Source organism: Streptopelia decaocto (genome assembly GCF_964273445.1).
Source record: "Streptopelia decaocto genome assembly, chromosome: 1".
Classification (NCBI taxonomy): domain Eukaryota; kingdom Metazoa; phylum Chordata; class Aves; order Columbiformes; family Columbidae; genus Streptopelia; species Streptopelia decaocto.
Genome location: NC_138663.1, coordinates 13,661,542 through 13,680,885, shown reverse-complemented (window position 1 = coordinate 13,680,885; position 19,344 = coordinate 13,661,542). Strand labels below are relative to the sequence as shown.

The 19,344-nt window shown below is 39.7% G+C and overlaps 1 protein-coding gene across 2 annotated transcripts in view; it reads left to right on the top strand.

Moving 5' to 3' along the window:
- PTPN12 (protein tyrosine phosphatase non-receptor type 12) overlaps positions 1-18,757 on the top strand; it is a 74,998-nt gene extending 56,241 nt beyond the window's left edge. Inside the window, exons 13-18 of one of the 2 annotated variants that reach the window (XM_082043891.1) lie at positions 8,605-9,569; positions 13,401-13,478; positions 15,735-15,823; positions 16,666-16,696; positions 17,124-17,240; positions 17,817-18,757. In XM_082043891.1, the coding sequence (XP_081900017.1) occupies positions 8,605-9,569; positions 13,401-13,478; positions 15,735-15,823; positions 16,666-16,696; positions 17,124-17,240; positions 17,817-17,878 (1,342 nt within the window). In that variant the 3' untranslated portion in view covers positions 17,879-18,757. The remainder of the gene's footprint in view (positions 1-8,604; positions 9,570-13,400; positions 13,479-15,734; positions 15,824-16,665; positions 16,697-17,123; positions 17,241-17,816) is intronic. The other variant, XM_082043892.1, reaches the window with a different exon arrangement.
- Positions 18,758-19,344: the final 587 nt, after the last annotated feature.

Sequence of the window (19,344 nt, the reverse complement as noted above, 5' to 3'; positions counted from 1 at the left end):
GAGCCTGGTTTTGAAGCACTAGTAAGATGAGAGCAGTGATTATAGAGTAAAATGAATTTAAAATCCTGAAATATTCTGGGTTTGGTAAAAAAGGAAGTTTAAACATGTGTATTTATATAGAAAATGGAATTGGGTATAGAAAGCCATCTGAGAATTGGTGACTCAGAATAGGTGGCAGTGTGTGTATATATTTAATATTGCAACATAGTCTTCTTGTCACAGGAATAAATATAGTTTAAAGCTGGGTGTGGAGGTGTTCCACTTTGCCATCAACTAGTAATTTGGACCAGATTTGGAGTATTGCACACCCATTCTGATGAGGGTATCTGAGAACTTCCATAAATAGACCTATTGCTCAACTTCTTTAGTGGCCCCAGGGATGGTATTTGCAATAAGATGACTTTGGAAATAATGTATGATAACAGTGACTAATGGTACAGCAGGATAAAAATATAAGTAGCTGTTGTAGTTAACTTAGCATTAGTTATGTGAAGCAAAAGTTAGAGGAGAACAAGGCATTGAAAGAGAGAGGTGGAAATAAGTTAGGGCTTTTCACAAACAAATGGCAGAGTTTATGCTAGGTAGGTAATAGCATTTTTACCTTTAGATCAGTGGTAAAGTGACTTTACTCAATTACATAGATTAAGATGATGACAGAGTCTGTTAACCTGTGTTCATGATGAATTCCAAGCTCTTCTTGAAATTTGGTCATTGAACTTAGATATTATTTCTGTTCATTAGGTAATTTCTTTATTACTGTTCCTTGAAACAATCTTACGTATTCCTAGGGTTTTTTTCATTTTTTTATGTTCATTTAATAATCATATATGCATAATTCATGTTTTAGGCCACATCTGTTCTGCCTTATCTGCATTATATTGGTTTTTACTTGCTGCATTATGAAGTGAAAATCTTTTAATCACTGCTATAGAACCTGGTCTTTTTTAGGCCTGCTTCCATGAACCTGTACTCTCCCATCTGCCAGCACTGGCAGGAAGGTTGGTTCCTTAGAGGTGAATAAATGGAAGCTTTTAGCGAAGCTGTTGTCTTTTTCGAATGGAGATTATTTTTGAAAAACAATTAACTACACCCCTCATGGAGGATGCTTCTGAGGGAAGGCTTCATTTGCCATTCCCACTAACAAGGATGATTTTTCTTGATGTGGGGAGCTAGTTTTACAAATCTGCAGCCTGGCTCAGTCAGGACTTGGAGCCAGGTTTTATGTGCTGTGGATGTTCTGGCACAGGTTGACATCCTTTTCCTGGGGAAGATGGGAGAACAGAATCCATGAAGGATTCTAATTTAGTCCCCATATGGAAAAGGAAACTGTTAAACATGATATATCTCCTTATTGCATCTGTAGCTTTTTTCCCCAAACTGTTCTTTTACAACTTTTTTCATGTCTCCTCTATTATTTTTCTCGACATTGCCGTGACTAAAAATATCTTGGTACAACTATTTTAGGTATTTGTCTGAATCTTTTCTGTAGTGAATGTTTTCACACTGTGTCTAAGAGTCGTTGCCTTTACAGACAAGTTCATATTCAGTAACTACTCTGAAATAATCTAGTTTAACCCACATTTGTAGTTTGATTTAGGATTTTCTCTGGGAACTTGCTTAAAAATATTTTGATCAGTAGCATTTTTAGGTTGCCAGCCAAATGTGTGCTTGAGTTGTACATCCACTGTCTCTGAAGAAGTTTGCTGAAGACTTTTGACATATAAGATTGGAAGCTTATTCAGGGGGCATAATTAATCCCTTTGGTATTTGGTTTGGCTTGGGATGTCTTGGATGAGGAGTTCTACACAGTCTAACTTCTAATTGCACTTTTCTTGACTTCTTTTATGTCTGTCTCTTCTTGGAAGTTACAAGTATCTTTAGGCTATTGATATTAAATCAGCATTAAATTGGAATTTTGTTTACTTTTATCGACTCACTATGAAGCATCTAACTACTTGTTTTGTAAAGGCTCTGGAATCATACTGTCTTTCAACCTTTCATAACCTTATAATGCTTTAATCTAATTCACACTTGCTGTACAAGATGTAGAAGCAGTCATTTAGGTTAATGTCTATCTGCATTCGATGTCAACATTAAAAACAATTCAAATATTACTCCTTGATTATTACGAAGATTAACAACTCATGAGTGCATACGTCAGGACCTCACTCTAGTCTTCTGAAAGTCACCTTGAACTTACATCTATATTAAATTTACTTGGACTGCGTGCTTTGTTAGACACTTTTAACTATTTTCAGGTTAAGGCAGGAACAGGACATAAGGATGCTTTTATTTTATTGTTCAGGTAGAAGACGGTAAAGAACAAAAGTTTTAAATTTACAGTCTAGGACTGTACATGGTTTTGGGTGACTGTACAACTGGAGCTTCTACTTCAGATCTAGAAGCCTTGATTGGTACTTCAGAATTCATAGGGATCATCTTGATACCCTTAAGTAATAGTCCTTGAAATACTTCTGCGTTAATTCATTCTGAAGTATTTGGAAAACGAGGTCATTTATTTTAATCAGGCTTGGTTATAGAAAATTCTTCATTTTCATGTTCAACTGCAATTTGAAAAAGTGGAGAAACAGAGACAGAAACTCACAAAAATAGAAGATGAGGTAATGGCTCTTTTGTATGCGCTGTAGTGGAGAGCTGCATGCCACTGAAGGAGAAATGATAAAATACTGGAGCAGTATAACTTTTCTTCATATTATGCTTGGACTTCAATCTTATGACATTAAATACATTTCAAGGGTTATGTGTAATTCCATTTCATGTTAAGCCCTGCAGAACCCTCTCTTTGCATCTGCTGCAAAGCTAAGATTAAAACCATTGATTGGTGTTCCTTGTTAGTCAGCACTCTCTGATTTGTATGTTAACAATTAGCAAAAAAAAGCCTCATGCAATTTTTACAATAAAAGTTCAGCAGTTGTTTATTTTTATTAATTCCTCATACTTTTGTAGAAATTATCTGTAGTGTAGTCTGACAGCTTCACTGAATGGCAGTTTTTCTTCCATGTGGATGGCAGTGATTTAATGCTTAAGTAGAGTAATGTGGTTGTCTAGCTTCAGCCTGCTTACATCGAGTTTAATTTTCCTATTTTAATTATGAGGGAGGATGTAGAGCTTGGTATCTATTTTTGGTTGATCACAGCAGCTGCATTCTATGACCTTGGCATATTTAAAAATAAAACCCTACAATATGCTGCGTGGAATAACCGTGGATTACTTGAGTGGGGTGTGGTTTTTTATTTTTTTTTTTTGAACACTGGCCAACTTTCACTTAAATCTGAACCCATGGTACCCTGTTTTAATAATATAGCTCTTTTCCATTAGGGCCAGAATGGCTTAGATTTTAAAACATTCTAAAAAATTAGAATATATTGTGGGGGAAAAGAAAAAGGCAAAAATAGTGTTGCCGTTGCTGCTGCTTTTTTGGTGGAAACCTATAGTACTTCTGACAATTCCTTTTTATTTTGACAAATAATTTAAAAACATTATTACTTGGTGCATTAAGGTGAAGGTCTTCGGCATAAGACGCTGCAGCAGCTGCTCAGGTTGTGTGGCAATAAGAGTGATGGAAAAGCTGCCATGGTCACCTTGGGAAGTTCCATTTGCAGTAATGTATGAGGAAGCGCAGAGACAGCGGAATTACAAGATAATCGGTAGCAGTTGTATACGAAGAGACACCGTCAAGGTTGAGTTATGAGGAGGCACTCCATTTTTTATTGCACAGTGTGATTTTACAAATGGACTTGAGAAATGCTTGCTTGTGCAATATAAAAAAGCATTGCAGGGTTAATTTAAAGGTCTAGTATGGGAAAGCTTTCTCTTTCTGGTGTTCTTTGCTTCACTGGCTGTTTTCTGTCTCAATATCCTCTTTCATGAGCTTTCTATTAGTTTCCTGGTAATTTAAATCACGCTGTTTTTACTGTACAGTCTCCTGTTGTTTGGAATAATATTAGTAGTTCATCTTCGGGTAATTTTCTGCCTCTGGGGGGAGAAGTGTCTACAGAGCACAGCTGTTGGAGGAAATGCCCAAAGAAAGCATTATGTGGCAGCCCAAAATGCCCAAGTTTCTTTGGCAAGAGTTTTAAAAAAAGCTATGGACAAACAGAGACCTCTTAAAGGTATACATATCCTAGTATTTCCTCTTTGTAAAAAGAATCAGAACCATTGTTTGCAATGCAGAATATATGAAATAATAATACTATGATGTCAGTAAAATAGAAAAATTGTTACATGTTCATAGAAAGCCAGGAAATCCTGGGTGGCATCTATTTCCTCTTAAAAAAAAAAAATACATCAGAATACTATGTAGGCATCCCATTTTCTGAGGATGGATATTATTAAATATTAAATAAAGCCAAGAATTCTTTTAATAGGTAATTTCTCGTTTGATCACTGTAAGCTTGCATTTAAGAGTGAGGGAATGCAATTGAACTCCAAATATAATGGGGGATGTTTTACTAGCTCTGTTTAGCTGTGTACGAGGAAGATGGTTATCCAGGGTATGAGCTGCAGGCTGCTGACAGCTGCCGTGTTTCCTGGCTTAGCAGTTCTACACGGACCTCTCAGTGGGCTGTTTGTGTATATGGGGATTCTGTTTACTAGTGAGGCAAATGAGAGAGTGATTTCATTAAGCAGTAATCAGTGAAGAACTTCATGAATTTTGACTGGTATTATGGGCCTGTCATCTCGTCATATCTGGTTTAATGCTAATTTGCTTCTTTAGCTAATTGTAATGCTTAATGGTATGTCCCTACCAGATAAGAAATCAGTTTTTCTGACTGCGTGTGTAACTCTGGGTCAGGAAAATGAGGTCAATAAAGGAAAAACCTCATTTTCTGTGGGAGGATTTAGTGGAGATTACTGAGCATCACTGCTGGTAAAGGGGACATGTAACCATTTATGCAAGTCAACTCCCTCTTTCTCTCTCACCCCCTCAGAACAGAGGAGAGAAATCCAAGGGAAATTCTGCTGTCCTCCTTAGCGTGTATTAAGTTGGACTAAGACTGACTTTTTTCCCTTGGCTTATCTTTACTAATACAAGCAAACAGCTTATTCTCAAGTGTGTTCATTTTTCAAGAACATCTAGAGGCAAAACAGCTCCTAAATTACTTTGTATTAAGTTGTTTCGATGTGCTTTGTATTCTTCCTATCTCAATGTAAAGCTAAATTGTAATATACAAGTGCAGGTTGGGGGGGAACAGAAGGAGTCTCAGGCCCAGCCCTTTGTGACAGGGGTCAGATGGGCAGAGAATGGAAGAGGACACCAGGGAGACCTGCAGGAGGATTTGAGGTTTTCCAGGTACAAAGATACAGTAACTGTAGAAGATAATTTGGAAGCTGGGGAGCTTGCAGTACTTTAGTGGTGGGCATGTTCATAAACTGAAAATCCAAACAGTTCTCCTCAGTTTGGAGTCCCCTGTATAAGGATTTGGTTACCCATCCCATACTACGATAACTTGGTACTAATATGATCCCAGGGGTAGAACTGGTGCTGCAGTCTGTCCAAGGCAGGTCTGCTTTCGGTGTTGTAGAAGATTCAGGTGTGTTTACCTTGGTGTGATAGTCTCAAGATTTGGCACTGGCTAAGTCCTTCTTAGGCCTTGTTTGCAAGGAGGGGAGCTAATAGCATTGCTTTGATTTGCTTCGTGATGTGACATAAAGACCAGTCACAAGAGCATGTTTGATGCCTTTCAGTCAGGAATTCTTGTGCAAGGGCTTGGTCTTCAGCCCTGTTCCCTGGAACTCCTAAAAGCCACCCCGCTCTTGGCCTTATTCCAGCATAGTGGAACCAGCGTGTTTCACACTTAACGCTTTTTTGTGTTCCGTGTAAATAATGCCCTTGGGGAAGAAGTGGTGATTCAGTTTTGTAGCTCTTGGGGTTTTTTATTTGTCTGCTCTGCTCTCCAGTAACTTTTTTGAAAATAAGATCAAGATTTTCAAATCCTTCTTGCTTCCTCTCTTGCTGTCTGACAAAGACAGACTGGCAAATGTGAACAGTATCAGAAGAAACCTCACCGTGGGTTGCTGTATAAACAATACTGAAAGGATATGGAGCGTAACTTCCTGCTCTGCATTGTTCTTAAAAGCCTTTCTACATTTTTATTTTTAATTCATTCTTTCTTATTGATGTGGGATATAAACTATAAATTCTTTGGCCAATAGAGCTGTGGTACTAGCCCATGTTCTCTCAAATAAAAGGGCTTTTTCAGACCTAATAAGAACAACAAAAAAGAAGATGGAGACTTGTCTTGGAAAGCAAAATGCTTTAATCAACAAGTGCAGGAGACAGTGCTAGTGATTGATTGATTTATCAAATCTCAGAATGGCTATTTTTAGGTATTAGTTTTATAGTCAGACAAGATATGATACTAATATCTTTGGTCTTGTCTGTCCATGGCTCTGAACAGTCTCGTTAATCTTTTGGCACCGTTCTCGGTGTAGGTAGTTGCCTGATTAAAAAGGATTTGAAAGACATACCTCTTATTTCTGAACATTCTACGTGTGACTGACTGCGATGATCCCGCTGAGGTTTCTTAGAGCTCCCCTGCAGTTGCTAAAATTTGTTAGGTCTATGCTAGACTCCTGATTTCAGACCGGGCTTCTTCTGTGAAAGATTTGTTGGAGTGAGGCAGATAGTGGTAGAGCTGGACACAGGCTGTTCCAAGTTGACTGGCACGTGTATTTGGATGCCAGACTTCACCTACAAGCTCTGGAGGTCTGGTTCCGTTAGGCAGCTGGTGGGCCATTATGAGATTTCTTTTTCTTCCATAGAATCTGCTAATTCCCTGAAATACAAATACTTTTTCATTCTCATTCTTCATCTGAGTGAGTAATATATGATTAACTACTACTACTCTAATGGAAATACCATTTAAATAGCCTGAAATCCTAAGGCCTGGGGAATATAATCACATCATCCTGATGGTCCTTACAACATGAGTTATTGCTGGCACACCTTGTCCAGACCTGCCAGATATGCTGTCCTCTCCCAGGTTTTAGGCAAATGCAGCAGGAGAATAGTGTCACCGTCATCTGTCATCCAGCGGGTAGCGAGAGTTTTTGCCTTTTGGAAGCCTCTGCTGTCTGGCTTTTGGTGTATAGCCTTGAACTCATTTGCAAATAAAAGTATTTCACAAGGGCAATGTGAACGCTCTACTGAATAAATTCAGTTCTTCAGAATGCTGGATCGTGAAAGGAAGGTGCAGGCCAAGGTCTGCTGGTGACTCATTTTCAGGGGAAGAGCGTGTCCTGCTAGAACCTGATCTCCAAGGAATGGTTCCAGGTCTCCTGCTGCAGAGCTGGATTTGGGTGATTTATGATGCTTCTGGCACAGATTATCCAAAAAAACGAAAGGTATACAGGGATTGGGCTGAGTCCTGCTTCTTCCAGGTTATTTGATTGCTGGGACCACCTGAATTTGTCACTAAAGACTCTCTGACCCTAGAACTGTCTGTTTTCCTAACATGGGGGAATGGGAGCATCTGTCTTCTAAATATGAGTGTCTTGGACACTGTGTGCTGGCCTGTGTAGAGGGTTTATTACTTCCCCATGAAGGACATCTCTGCCAACAGCAGGAAGTGTTCTGAGCTTTGTACAAACAATGGGCTGGTTTCTCAGCTCAAGCATGTGGCCAAATTGTGCTTCTTTGCAAACCGTAGTCCATTGTGCTTTGATTTATCTGGCTGGGGTTGAAACTATAATTTCTTTAAACTGTCTGGTCATATTTCTGTTCTTGTCACACATTTGTTTTGCACCTCAGTTATTGCTGTTACTAGTCTTACATAATGAAAGGAAATATTTTTATAAGGTCTGAATGAAAATGCCTGATTCTTGCAAAGACCTTGGTTGTGCAAAATGTCTGTAGTCAAATAATCTGCAGCTGTATCATTGATCGTATGCCTGATGAGCTTCTGCTTTAAGTAGCTTAGGATGAACTGTAGTAACAAGTGCTGTGGTCTCACTAATTTGCACTGCAATTTGGTTCATATATTCTACTGTGAATGGTTTTTGTACAGTGTGCATCATACAGCAGCTAAACTTGGTCTGCACCATTAGCCTTACAACTGTGGAGAAACTATTAAATATACAAATATAAACATGAAATTGCCCTGGACATGTCCAGGAAAAGGAAAAAAGAAAATATTTGATATTAAGCAGGCTTTAAGATATTTTAATAAATTTTTCTTGGCTTTATTGAAAACTACTCTGTATGTCAGGTTCCTCTGAGCCACTTCTTAAGAAAGCATCAAGCAAAACCATACTGAAACCCTGCCACAAGAGGGCCTTTCTTACAGAGTCTTTGAACAATGCTGCTGGGACAGGATGTGAGCAATCTTCGAACCATCAGTGAGGATTAGTTGTGGCCGGAATGTATTTCTTTCTGATAAACTGGAAGATGTTTTGAATGTGCTGACTTAATTCTTGCCTACGCCATTAATCCTATTTTATGACCGTTGTCTGTATGTAGGTGAAATGCTGCTTTTAGTTCAGTGTTGATATGAGAGCATTACTACTGCAGAGATAGATGGACAGATATCCAAATATTGTTAAAATACAGAAAACTTAGACTTTTTATTATTTATTTTGCAGTTGCCTTGTAGAAGGAGATGCTAAAGAAGAAATTTTGCAGCCTCCAGAGCCTCAGCCCGTACCACCGATCTTAACACCATCTCCCCCATCAGCTTATCCAACAGTCACTACTGTGTGGCAGGACAATGACAGATACCATCCAAAGCCAGTTTTGCACATGGTTTCATCAGAACATTCAACAGACCTCAACGAGAATTATAATAAGTCAACGGAACATTCAGGGAAGAATGAACCCAGTGAATGTGCAGGGAAAAGGCTGGAGCGTAACTTGAGTTTTGAAATCAAGAAGGTACCTCTTCAGGAGGGACCACGAAGCTTTGATGGGAACTCCCTGTTGAACCGGGGCCACGCAATGAAAATCAAGTCTGTGTCATCCTGTGTAACCGATAAGAGCTTTAAGCCACAGGAACAGGTTTCAGGAGATTCGTTTGTAGATGCTTCTCAAAACTCGTGTGTGGAGTGCAGCGTGCCACAGTCTAGCACGGCCTTAATACCTTCACCGGAAAGTCTGCAGAGTCAGCAGGTTTCTGATACTCCGCCAAGACCAGATCGGCTGCCTCTGACGGAAAAGGGACACGCCACGTGGTCGCTGCACAGGCCTGAGAGTGCACTGCGTACGTCAGTGTCTGAAGACGTGTCCTCAGACATCTTATGTCATGGTGTTAAAACTCTCTCTCTGATATCAAACACCACAGCTGAACATCCTTCCAGTGATAATGTTGATCATACTCCTATTTCTGTCCGAGCACCCCTCTGTTTTACTAATCCTCTTCATTCAGATGATTCTGACACAGATGAGATGAACTTTGATGGAGCTATGAGCAGAAGCGCTTCTAATGTTTCAACCGCAAGTGCCACGGTTTCTGCTGCCACTAACACTGAAAACATTTCTGCCAGAAAGGTGTTGCCAATGTCTATTGCTCGGCAAGACTTAACAGCCGTAACGTGTTCGGAGGATGGCAAAGGTAGGTTTCATTGTGGTTTAGAAGTGCTGCTCTTTAACCTGATTGCATCTGTGGAGCTGGACAACATTAACTTCTTTACAATGCAACTTTCTAAATGTAAATTTAAACAGTGTATGGCAGATTCAGAAAGCGCGTCACTTTTTTTTCCTCACAGTTTTCATTTCATGTGTGAGCTGTGTCTGTTACACTCCTCGTACTACAGACTGATAAGCTGCTTCAAAAGCTTTATTGTGAGCTATGAATGCATCTGTAATTGCAGGTTTCTGTGTTATTAACTATAGCATTTTTTGCTTCGCATCTGATTTCAAGGAAGTGTCTATAATAATGGCAGTTTGGGGTAGTTGAAGTATTTTGAACAGGCTTGTCCAAACACATCAAATTCATGCTCACTGGTTGATGTGCGGGTCCTAAAAATGCAGATGTAACCTCTTTCACTGTATCAGTCTTTGAAGCTGCTCATGATTTGGCTTCTGCATGTTAATAGCGTTGTAAATATTTAGCTCTGCTTTCTTGTTCTGCATGTGGCCGGGGGAAACAAAGTAATAGTGCTGTTGATGTAAAAATCTAAGTTCTGCTTTAGTGGTGCTTAGAAATTTATTCAATTGCTTTAAATCTTCCACCACTTCATGGAGTTTTTTGAGCAAGAAATGTTTGTGCCAGCCTTGGCCCAGGGTCCGTGCAGATGTGTGACCCTCTGAGCTGAAGCGGGGCTCGGGGTGTGGTGCAAGATGCGGAGCCACCTGTGTTGAACACACTTGCTTTGAGAACTCAGTTTTTACCTACAGTCAGAAACATGAACTATTTTGCAGCTTTAAAAACTCTGTTTCTATAGGTTTTGTGACATTGTATACACACAAAACAATACTTGCACATACGTGTACGTTTTTAACTCTGTGACACTTTAAAAAGTGCTCTGGATAGCAAAGACAAAGCCCTTTATGTCATGTTTATACCAAGCAGTCCTCCTTGGCTTTTTTTTTGGTAGCTTTCCATGCTATGGTATTTTTCCAACACTGCTTTTAGCCGGGCTTTTTTCCTTCTTTCCCAGAACATCACTGTTTGAAAATCATTACCTCTCTACACATCTCTTTATGTAGATGCTGTAAGAATATGCAAAAAAGTGATGTCATAAAATTGATAAAAAAATGGAAAAATGTCACTCAATAACTTGTTTCATGTAACTGCATATCAGAAACATCCTGAAATAACAGTACAGCCTCTGTGATGCTGGTATGTTGCTGATTTCGCAGAAATGGCTTAAAATTTAATTGTAATTGTTTATCATTTTTTCTCGTTATCGAGGGTGTATCTGTTCCCTTTTTTATGACAGTGAGCACTTCTGATTTTATATTCAGGTTGCAGGTCTTGCAATCCATCTGGGGCTCAAGAATATAGGGTTGGATTGCTTCACACCAATGATCCTAAACTATGTTTGATAGTGGCTTTTCCATTTTTGTACTTGTTTGGGCCTCTTCTGTCTGAAGCTGGACATGTGGGTACAGCCAGCACCCCAGTTACTGAACTATAACTGCTGGTGTGCATGACCTTACTGCATAATTAAGTCCTCTTTTTAATTCAAATGAAGTGAAAAATAGTTGTACCCTGGGGTTAAAAGCAAAAACAAACCAGCAACAACCCCACAACAAGAATAATAACATAACCAAAAAAGCAACCCAAAACCCTCACTTTCAGTTAGTGCGCACTCCATGGTGACTTTATTTCCTGATTTTTATAGAGATTGTTTCAAAAAATGGAAGTTTTCTTATGCTGTGTAGTAAACTTGAGATGGAGCAGGTCTCAGAGCAGTTGCTTTGAACACAGTGGCTTGTAAAAGGTGATGGAGTTCCTGTCCTTGCTGCTGGTGTGTTGGCAGGGCAAGCATCATGGCTTCATTATTTGGCATGTGGCTTCATCTTTTTATGAATCCTGTGTGAAATACACTTGTCAGATGAGACTTCTTGTGGCAGCAGCTACTTTAAGTTGTTTTAAACATGCAATTTTTGCTCCAAATTCCTGAGCAGGCAAGAGTGGGGCTTGTGCTGCCAAAGCAGCCTGTGTTAGTTGAGCAGACTGGGGACGGGCTGTGTGCCTGGCACCAGCGGTAGCCATCTCCTCACCATCTCCTCAGGCTCCTGCTGACCCTGCTGGTCCACAATCTTGCACTGGACTGTGTAAATAACTCATGTTGGTGATGTGGGAGCCTGCCTGGGTGGGCCTCAACATGGACTAGGGAAGCAAAGCTGAGACTTACAGCTTTGGAAACGTGGTTAATGTGGAACTTCCCTAGAACTTATTTGCAGACTGGAAGGCAAATCGTATCTTGGGCTGAATCACAAGGAACGTGGCCAGCAGGTCAGGGAGGGGATTCTGCCCCTCTGCTCTGCTCTGGTGAGACCCCACCTGGAGTCCTGCATCCAGCTCTGGAGCCCTCAGCACAGGACACACATGGACCTGTTGGAGGGGGGCCAGAGGAGCCACAGAAATGATCAGAGGGGTGGAACAGCTCTGCTGGGAGGACAGGCTGAGAGAGTTGGGGTTGTTCAGCCTGGAGAAGAGAAGGCTCCAGGGAGACCTTATTGCAGCCTTTCAGTACTTAAGAGGGATATGTAAGAAAGATGAGGACATATTTTGTTAGTGGACCCTGTTGCGATAGGACAAGGAGTAATGGTTTTAAACTAAAAGAGAGGAGATTGAGGCTTGACATGAGGAAGAAATTTGTTATGATGAGGATGGTGAAACACTGGCCTGGGTTGCCCAGAGAGGTGGTAGATGCCCCATCCCTGGAGACATCCCAGGCCAGGCTGGATGGAGCTCTGAGTGACCTGATCTAGTTGAAGATGAACCTGCTCATTACGGGGCGTTGGACTAGGTGACCTTTAAGTGTCTCTTCCAGCCCAAACTGTTCTATGGTTCTTACTGTTGCGTGATACAGTCCTGAAAAGCAACATTGCTGGGTGTCCTTGCACCATGCAAGCTACCTTTGTTGTATTGACTTGAAAGTATGGTTAGAGCCACTTAAAAATAAAAAATCGCTGCTCATTATCAGTAAGTTACTGTCTTGAGCACAGATGAAGAGCTTGTACATATTTTCAACATGCTTCTTACCGTGGTTTGGGAGCTTTATCAGTGGTTTGGCTGGTAGGCACCAACGGTGTAGTTACTCGGATCTACAGAAGGGTTCAGGGAGCCTGTGTGTGGGGGTGAGCTGATCTCTCACTTGCAGTGGCTGCAAATAGACTGGTAATGAACTGCAATTAAATTACAGTAACTACTATGGTTTCAGTTATTGGCAAATTAGCATTCAAGAAGCAAATGGTACCACTCCAGTGCAGACTGTTAATTCTGCCTAACTTCTATTTCTGAAAAAATGAAGAAAAAGTTTTCATTGGAGTTGATGAGGGCTTTTTTTCCTCTAAATCAGGGGTGTCAAACTCAGTTTCACTGGGGGCTACATCAGTCTCATGGTTGCCTTCAAAGGGCCAAATGTAATTTTAGGACTGTATCAATGTAACTACTCATACATTAATACAGTCCTAAATTTAAATGTTTTAAATTATGTAGACTGAAAATGTATTTTACTTATCCTCTCATAACACACAAAGTGATTCTACCCCTTTAATGTGAAGATAGTGTTGTTAGCATGAAGTTGCTCCCAAAGCACTAATTTGGTAAACCAAAATGTTTTTTAATATTTAGATCAAATTTTCCATTTGCTTTAAATTTAATACCAACATTAGGATGATCTCACGTACCAAAAGACCAACTTCTAAAAATCTAGGAGGAAAATTTAGGTGTGTTTTTTAACTTACCTAATTGTTGTATTTGATTTAGATGCTGATACTAATGAAGATTCCTCTCCCCCGCTCCCAGAAAGGACACCAGAGTCATTTGTAGTAGCAAGTGAACAGAGTGAGTTCTCAATGTTTTGTGATGATTTGTGATAAAATGTGAAATGCATTTCAGTGTTGTATTTGAATACCCCTGCTTTCTGATTGAAGTGTTGGAGCAAATTGTGAAATGGAATGAAATCTAGCACATGTAATGGCTTACTTTGAGGTTTAACTTTCAGAAGCCCTTGAAGACAGCCAAATTATATCTCGTTTTCTAACTAAGCGTGCTGTTACATGATATTTAAGTATATTGGAGACTTCAATATTGATTTTAGCAGAGCTGGTTTTCAATCTGAAGGGCATGGAAATGAGATACAGTGGGGAAATGCAGTACAGTTAGGGGATTCCCCAGCTGATTTAGTTTCCTGCTGTTCCCAGGGAGGGAATGGGAAAACACATGAACAGCACTTATCTGATTCTCCCTGCCTGGGCAAAGGAAGGATGACAGCATTTCATACAGCACTGCATCTTAGTGAACAAGCCCAGTTTAAGTTTAACATAGTTTACCCTTTGCCTTTTCCAAAAGGGTAGCTGGAAGAGAAAACTGACACTGACAGATTCCTGTGCTGATAGCTTCGTATTTCATTCATCAAGTTCGTAATGGCAGAATAAAAAAAAAACCAAACAATTTAAATGAAGTGATAAATTAGGCTGATGTTTTGTATCTTCCAAAACAACCTAGTGTGATGTAATTATTTACCAAGGCATTTGTTTAGTGTCACTTTTTGAAACTTTCAAAGATTTTTTGCTGAAGTGCTTAATGTAGATATTTTCAGCATAAAAACACTGAAGTTTTAGAAATATGTCCCTCGAGTATAATACGCATGGGTGATTCAGAGTTAAAGTGGCCCTTTCTTTGTATGCTATGGACTTGCTTCTTTTCTGTAAGAACACAAGAAACAAGGCTTTTTTTTCTTTAAAAAAGAAAAGGCACTGGAATCACTAAAACCACTTCCGTTTTGATTGTGTGTTTGTGTGATGTCAGTAAAAGATACGGCTGTCCTGACTTGTATGTTTTCTTTACTTAAGATGTTTTTTTCAGATCTACTGTTATTGTGTAGCTGGTATTACAAAATTTTTAAAACATAATTGAAAAATAAGCTAATTCTCCTATTGGTTAGGTACCTCCAAATTAAGGAAATGAACATGCAGAATGCAAATGCTGCATCTTGTGTTCTGAATTATGTTGTGGATTTTTCCCTTATCTTGAACGTTCTTTGTGTAGAGAGAGGTTTGTGTGGGGTTCCCCAGGGCTCAGTATTGGGGGCAGTTCTGTTTAATCTCTTTATCAAGGATCTGAACGAGGGGATTGAGTGCACCCTCAGTAAGTTTGGAGATGGCATCAGGTTGGGTGGGAGTGTAGGAGGCCATACAGAGGGATCTGGACTGGCTGGATCATTGGGCTGAGGCCAATTGTACGAGGTTCAACAAGGCCAAGTGCTGGGTCCTGCACTTGGGTCACAACAACCCCAGGCAGCGCTACAGGCTCAGGGAAGAGTGGCTGGAAAGTGCCTGGGGGAAAAGGACCTGGGGGTGTTGATTGACAGCAGCTGAACATGAGCCAGCAGTGTGCCCAGGTGGCCAAAAAGGCCAACAGCATCCTGGCTTGTATCAGGAACAGTGTGGCCAGCAGGACTAGGAAAGTGATTGTGCCACTGTACTGGGCACTGGTGAGGCCCCACCTGGAATCCTGGGGTCAATTTTGGGCCCCTCACTACAGGAAAGACATTGAGGTGCTGGAGAGAGTTCAGAGAAGGGTAATGAGGCTGGTGAGGGGCCTGGAGCACAAGTGTGATGAGAAGCAGCTGAGGGAACTGGGGCTGTTCAGTCTGGAGAACAGGAGGCTGAGGGGAGACCTTATCTCTGTCTGAAAGGAGGGTGTAGCATGGAGGGGGTTGGTCTCTTCTCCCAAGTAACAAGTGACAGGATAAGAGGAAATGGCCTCAAGTTGCACCAGGGGAGGTTCAGATTGGATATTAGGGAAAAATTCTTCACGGGAAGGGTTGTGAAGCATTGGAACAGGCTGCCCAGGGAAGTGGTGGAGTCACCATCCCTGGAGGTGTTTAAAAGACATGTAGATGAGGTTCTTAGGGACATAGTGTAGTGCTACATTTGTTATGCTTGGACCCGATCTTCATGGTCTCTTCCAACCGAAATGATACCGATTCGATGTTTTTACAAGCATTTAATTTTTTTAAAAATTGCTTTGTAACACAATGCTAATGCTGTGCTGTAGAGAACTCAAGTATGTTGAGCTTGATTTAATTTTTCCTAGGCTCACCCTTGCCGAAGCCAGTTGTGATTGCACAGTCTGAATGGAGCATATTGCATGATCAGCATCTTCCTGAACAAACAGTCTCTACGGTAAGTACAGGAGTTACAAGTCTGTACTGATGAGTAATTTCTAGTTCAGTTGGGAGCTACAACAAAAAACAAAATACATACTTGTGAAAAGTTATGGCTGTTGATCATCTACAGGTAGTTAGTTTTTCCTCTGCCTCAGCTGGTGAACTGATGCATTAAGAGCATGTTTGCTTTCATGAAAACTATCTGGTTTTCTAAGTTCAGCAATACTTTTAAAAGTCATCCTTAATATAACTTAAATTATGGCTTTAAGAGTGTAAATATGCTGGTTTTATGGAGCTTGCTGTCTGCCCTGAATCAACCATAGGCCAATTCAAGCTGGAGGAGAACTGCAGTCTCTAGTCTCACCTGCTGCGTGAAGCAGGGACTTGGACCAGGCTGCTCAGGGCTTTTTCCAGTTGGGCCTTGACAACATCCAGAGATGGAGACTTCATCTGCTCTGTGGGCAGCCTGCATCATGGCCTGATAGAGTTGTTCCTTGTATCCATATTTATTTTAAACAAACCCACTTCTGCCCATCAGATTTCAGTTTTCACATCAGTCTACTAGTTGCTCGGAGTCATTCAGCATAAACAGCTGGCAAAACTTCAAATGCATTAATGTTCTGATAGTAAGTTCTTTATCAACTACTGTAGCATTTTTGTCAGTTATATATATATATATATATATATATATATATGTATATATACATATATATATAGCCAGTCAGAAATGTAAGAACAAGTAGATATTTCTGTGGATGTTGTATATTTTTTGAAGATGTTTTTGTCTCAAATTTCTGGTGTTTTTCTAGTGTTTTGGACACATTTTATAGAATGACTTTAAATATTTCTCATTTACAGGGTTTGCAAACAACTTCACCTGTACTACCTGGTAAGTGATGGAAGAGACTATTTTTTTATTTTAATGTGAGAAGGAATGGTTTTTGCACTTGTTAATCTGCCCAGTAACCCCCTGAGGATGGAAAGTTGAAGTAACAGATGCATTTATATTGATGTATTAAATAGTACTGCATGCTCTTGCTATAAATAGGTGCTACATGGGATTTTAAATGTCCATACAAACTTTTAAAAAAATCCATATTTGGCAAATGGGAATGCATCACTGTCATTGAACATCTGCTTCATACATAATTTTGAAGTATTTTTTTTTAAGAAATGAGAAATTGGATTTAAATCTTTATTTTTATAAAGAATATTTGATGTAACTTGTGTTCTGGACTGAGCTGTACTTAAAAACAGTGTTCACACAGTGCTGGCTAAATCAATGTTACAGTAAGGGATGTGTGTGTGTTTTCCAGATTGTCCTGAAAGAAGCAAGAAAACACCAACCGATGTTTTACCTCAGATTTCTTTTTCTGGTTCCACTAATACAAGAGGTCAAATTTCAGAATTTCCTGCAGAAGTAACAGATATTGGTAATTACAGTTCATTCAAAATGTGATCACTAGCTAACTTAACCAGCAGGTTCATTAACAGCCCCGCTTTGGGGAGCTGCTCCGAGCATCTCCCTCCGACTCGCCGAGGTGCAGAACCCAGTGGAGTCAGCGATGCTGCAGAACGAGCCATTCAGTCATTCTTCACTTTGTGTTTTAGAGTATATGAAATATAGAATGAGTCAAATAGGGTATAACTTCTGTAGAATGCTGAATGCTTTCAGAAATAATACTGAGAGAACCACTTTGGTACACTGAGAAGGGAAAAAACCCCAATAAATGCTGACAAAGGCTGTAATACTATATTTACTGAGAAGTACTTCCCAAGTGAGGTTTAAATAGTGAACTATAATTATTTACATATTTTTCACACTTGTGTTTCCTATGGCCATGGTGCCTTTAGAGATCCTAGTATACAAAGTCATTTCCTAGCCCTGAGAATAAACCTTTTCTGTAGGAGCTGAGCATGTCTTACAGTGACCCTTCTGGCTGCCGCCAGCGTTTGTGAGACCCTGTGGTCCGAGGCCTTGGAAATATTAAGTAAGTTTCTGTCCTTAGGTTATGGTAACCGCTGCGGAAAGCCCAGAGGACCAAGAGAGCCGCCTTCAGAATGGACATGATTCAAGAACCAATGGACATACTCTCACTAAATTATACTGGAAAACTCAAGTGCCGCTGAGAACTAGAAAAATAGTATTCCACTTTTTTGGGGGGCGACTAACACAGCGCAGTGTAGATCTAAGCACCGAATGGTACGCTCCTGCAGCGCATCCCACGCAGAACCGTCAACCTTGGTCACAACAGTGGATTCCAGTATTACAACTTAACTTTTGCTGGGGCCATCTACCTGCCTTATTACACTTAGGAGAAAGTATTACATATGATTTATTTTGTAACTTCAAGTATTATTGCCTTAATGTCTTTTAACCCTGTTACACGCTGCTTGTAGACATATGTTAATATAGTAATACTTTTGACAGATTGTGTTTATGGACTACTTTTTGCTAACGTTTGATTACCATGTATGCATTATTTTGTATATGTACAGGGCAAGTAAGTATATAATTTGATAAAGTTGCAATCATAAAATATTAACAGAAGATGTAAGAAATCTCTGCATGATCTAAATTTTTGTGTACCTTATTTGTAAATTATTTGCCCTGAAGTTTTAGAAAATAGTTTCTGGGGTTTTTTACAAAACTTGCTGGACACACACAGCCAGAATAGCAGGTTAGCAGAGATAAAGATTGTAATACATTTTGTAAATTGTAAGCAAAAGGTTATTTTTATATTATATACTGTTTAATTGTCAGATCTAATTTGTTCTGGTTTTCATCTAGTCACGGAGATTCAGTAAGTGCCTTGGAACAGTATTGAATTCTCTTAGCCTGTGTATGTTACTTCAGTGTTTCGAGTCCATCGGGAATTAGATTATCAAAAATGTTTGTATGTTTCTAGTATATTTGACCTGCCAGTAAAAGAGAAACCATTCTGCATAATCAACACTCCTTAGTTTTCATTTTAATGTTTCATCAGTTGCAATCTTTAGAAAGTTCATCTCTATCAACTTTCTGTATAATAGGGGTTTACAGTTTTAATATGGCACGTTTCTAATTTGGGAAAACCAGAACACACTGGTAAAAGGACTGTTTAAATACCACTGTCTTCTCTTACAAATGGTAAATACCATTTTTGTTGTTCAGCGACTGTGTATGTAAGAAAGCAACTTATATGAAGGTTCACATAGAGCCCTTGCAGCTACACTGTATCTTGGCAATATATTATGTCAAGAGTTAATCCTTATAAGGATTCCTTACTTAAACTTTTCTGTAATACAATCTTTAAATTAAAGAAAGTCAAAATCTCACAATGGGTGTTTTTACTCTTAGAGGAAAAAATGTGTTCAGAAGCGAACTAAAATAGAGTGAAGGATGGCAGACTGGCTTAGCTTATGGGTCCTGTACTTGAACAAAGTAGTGACCCTCAGGACCTCATTTTTAGTAAGTACTTTAAAAGTTCTGGCTGGCAACAATGCCAGAGAAGTGAAGAATAATATGTTATTTCAGGTAGTGAAACTGTCTATTCA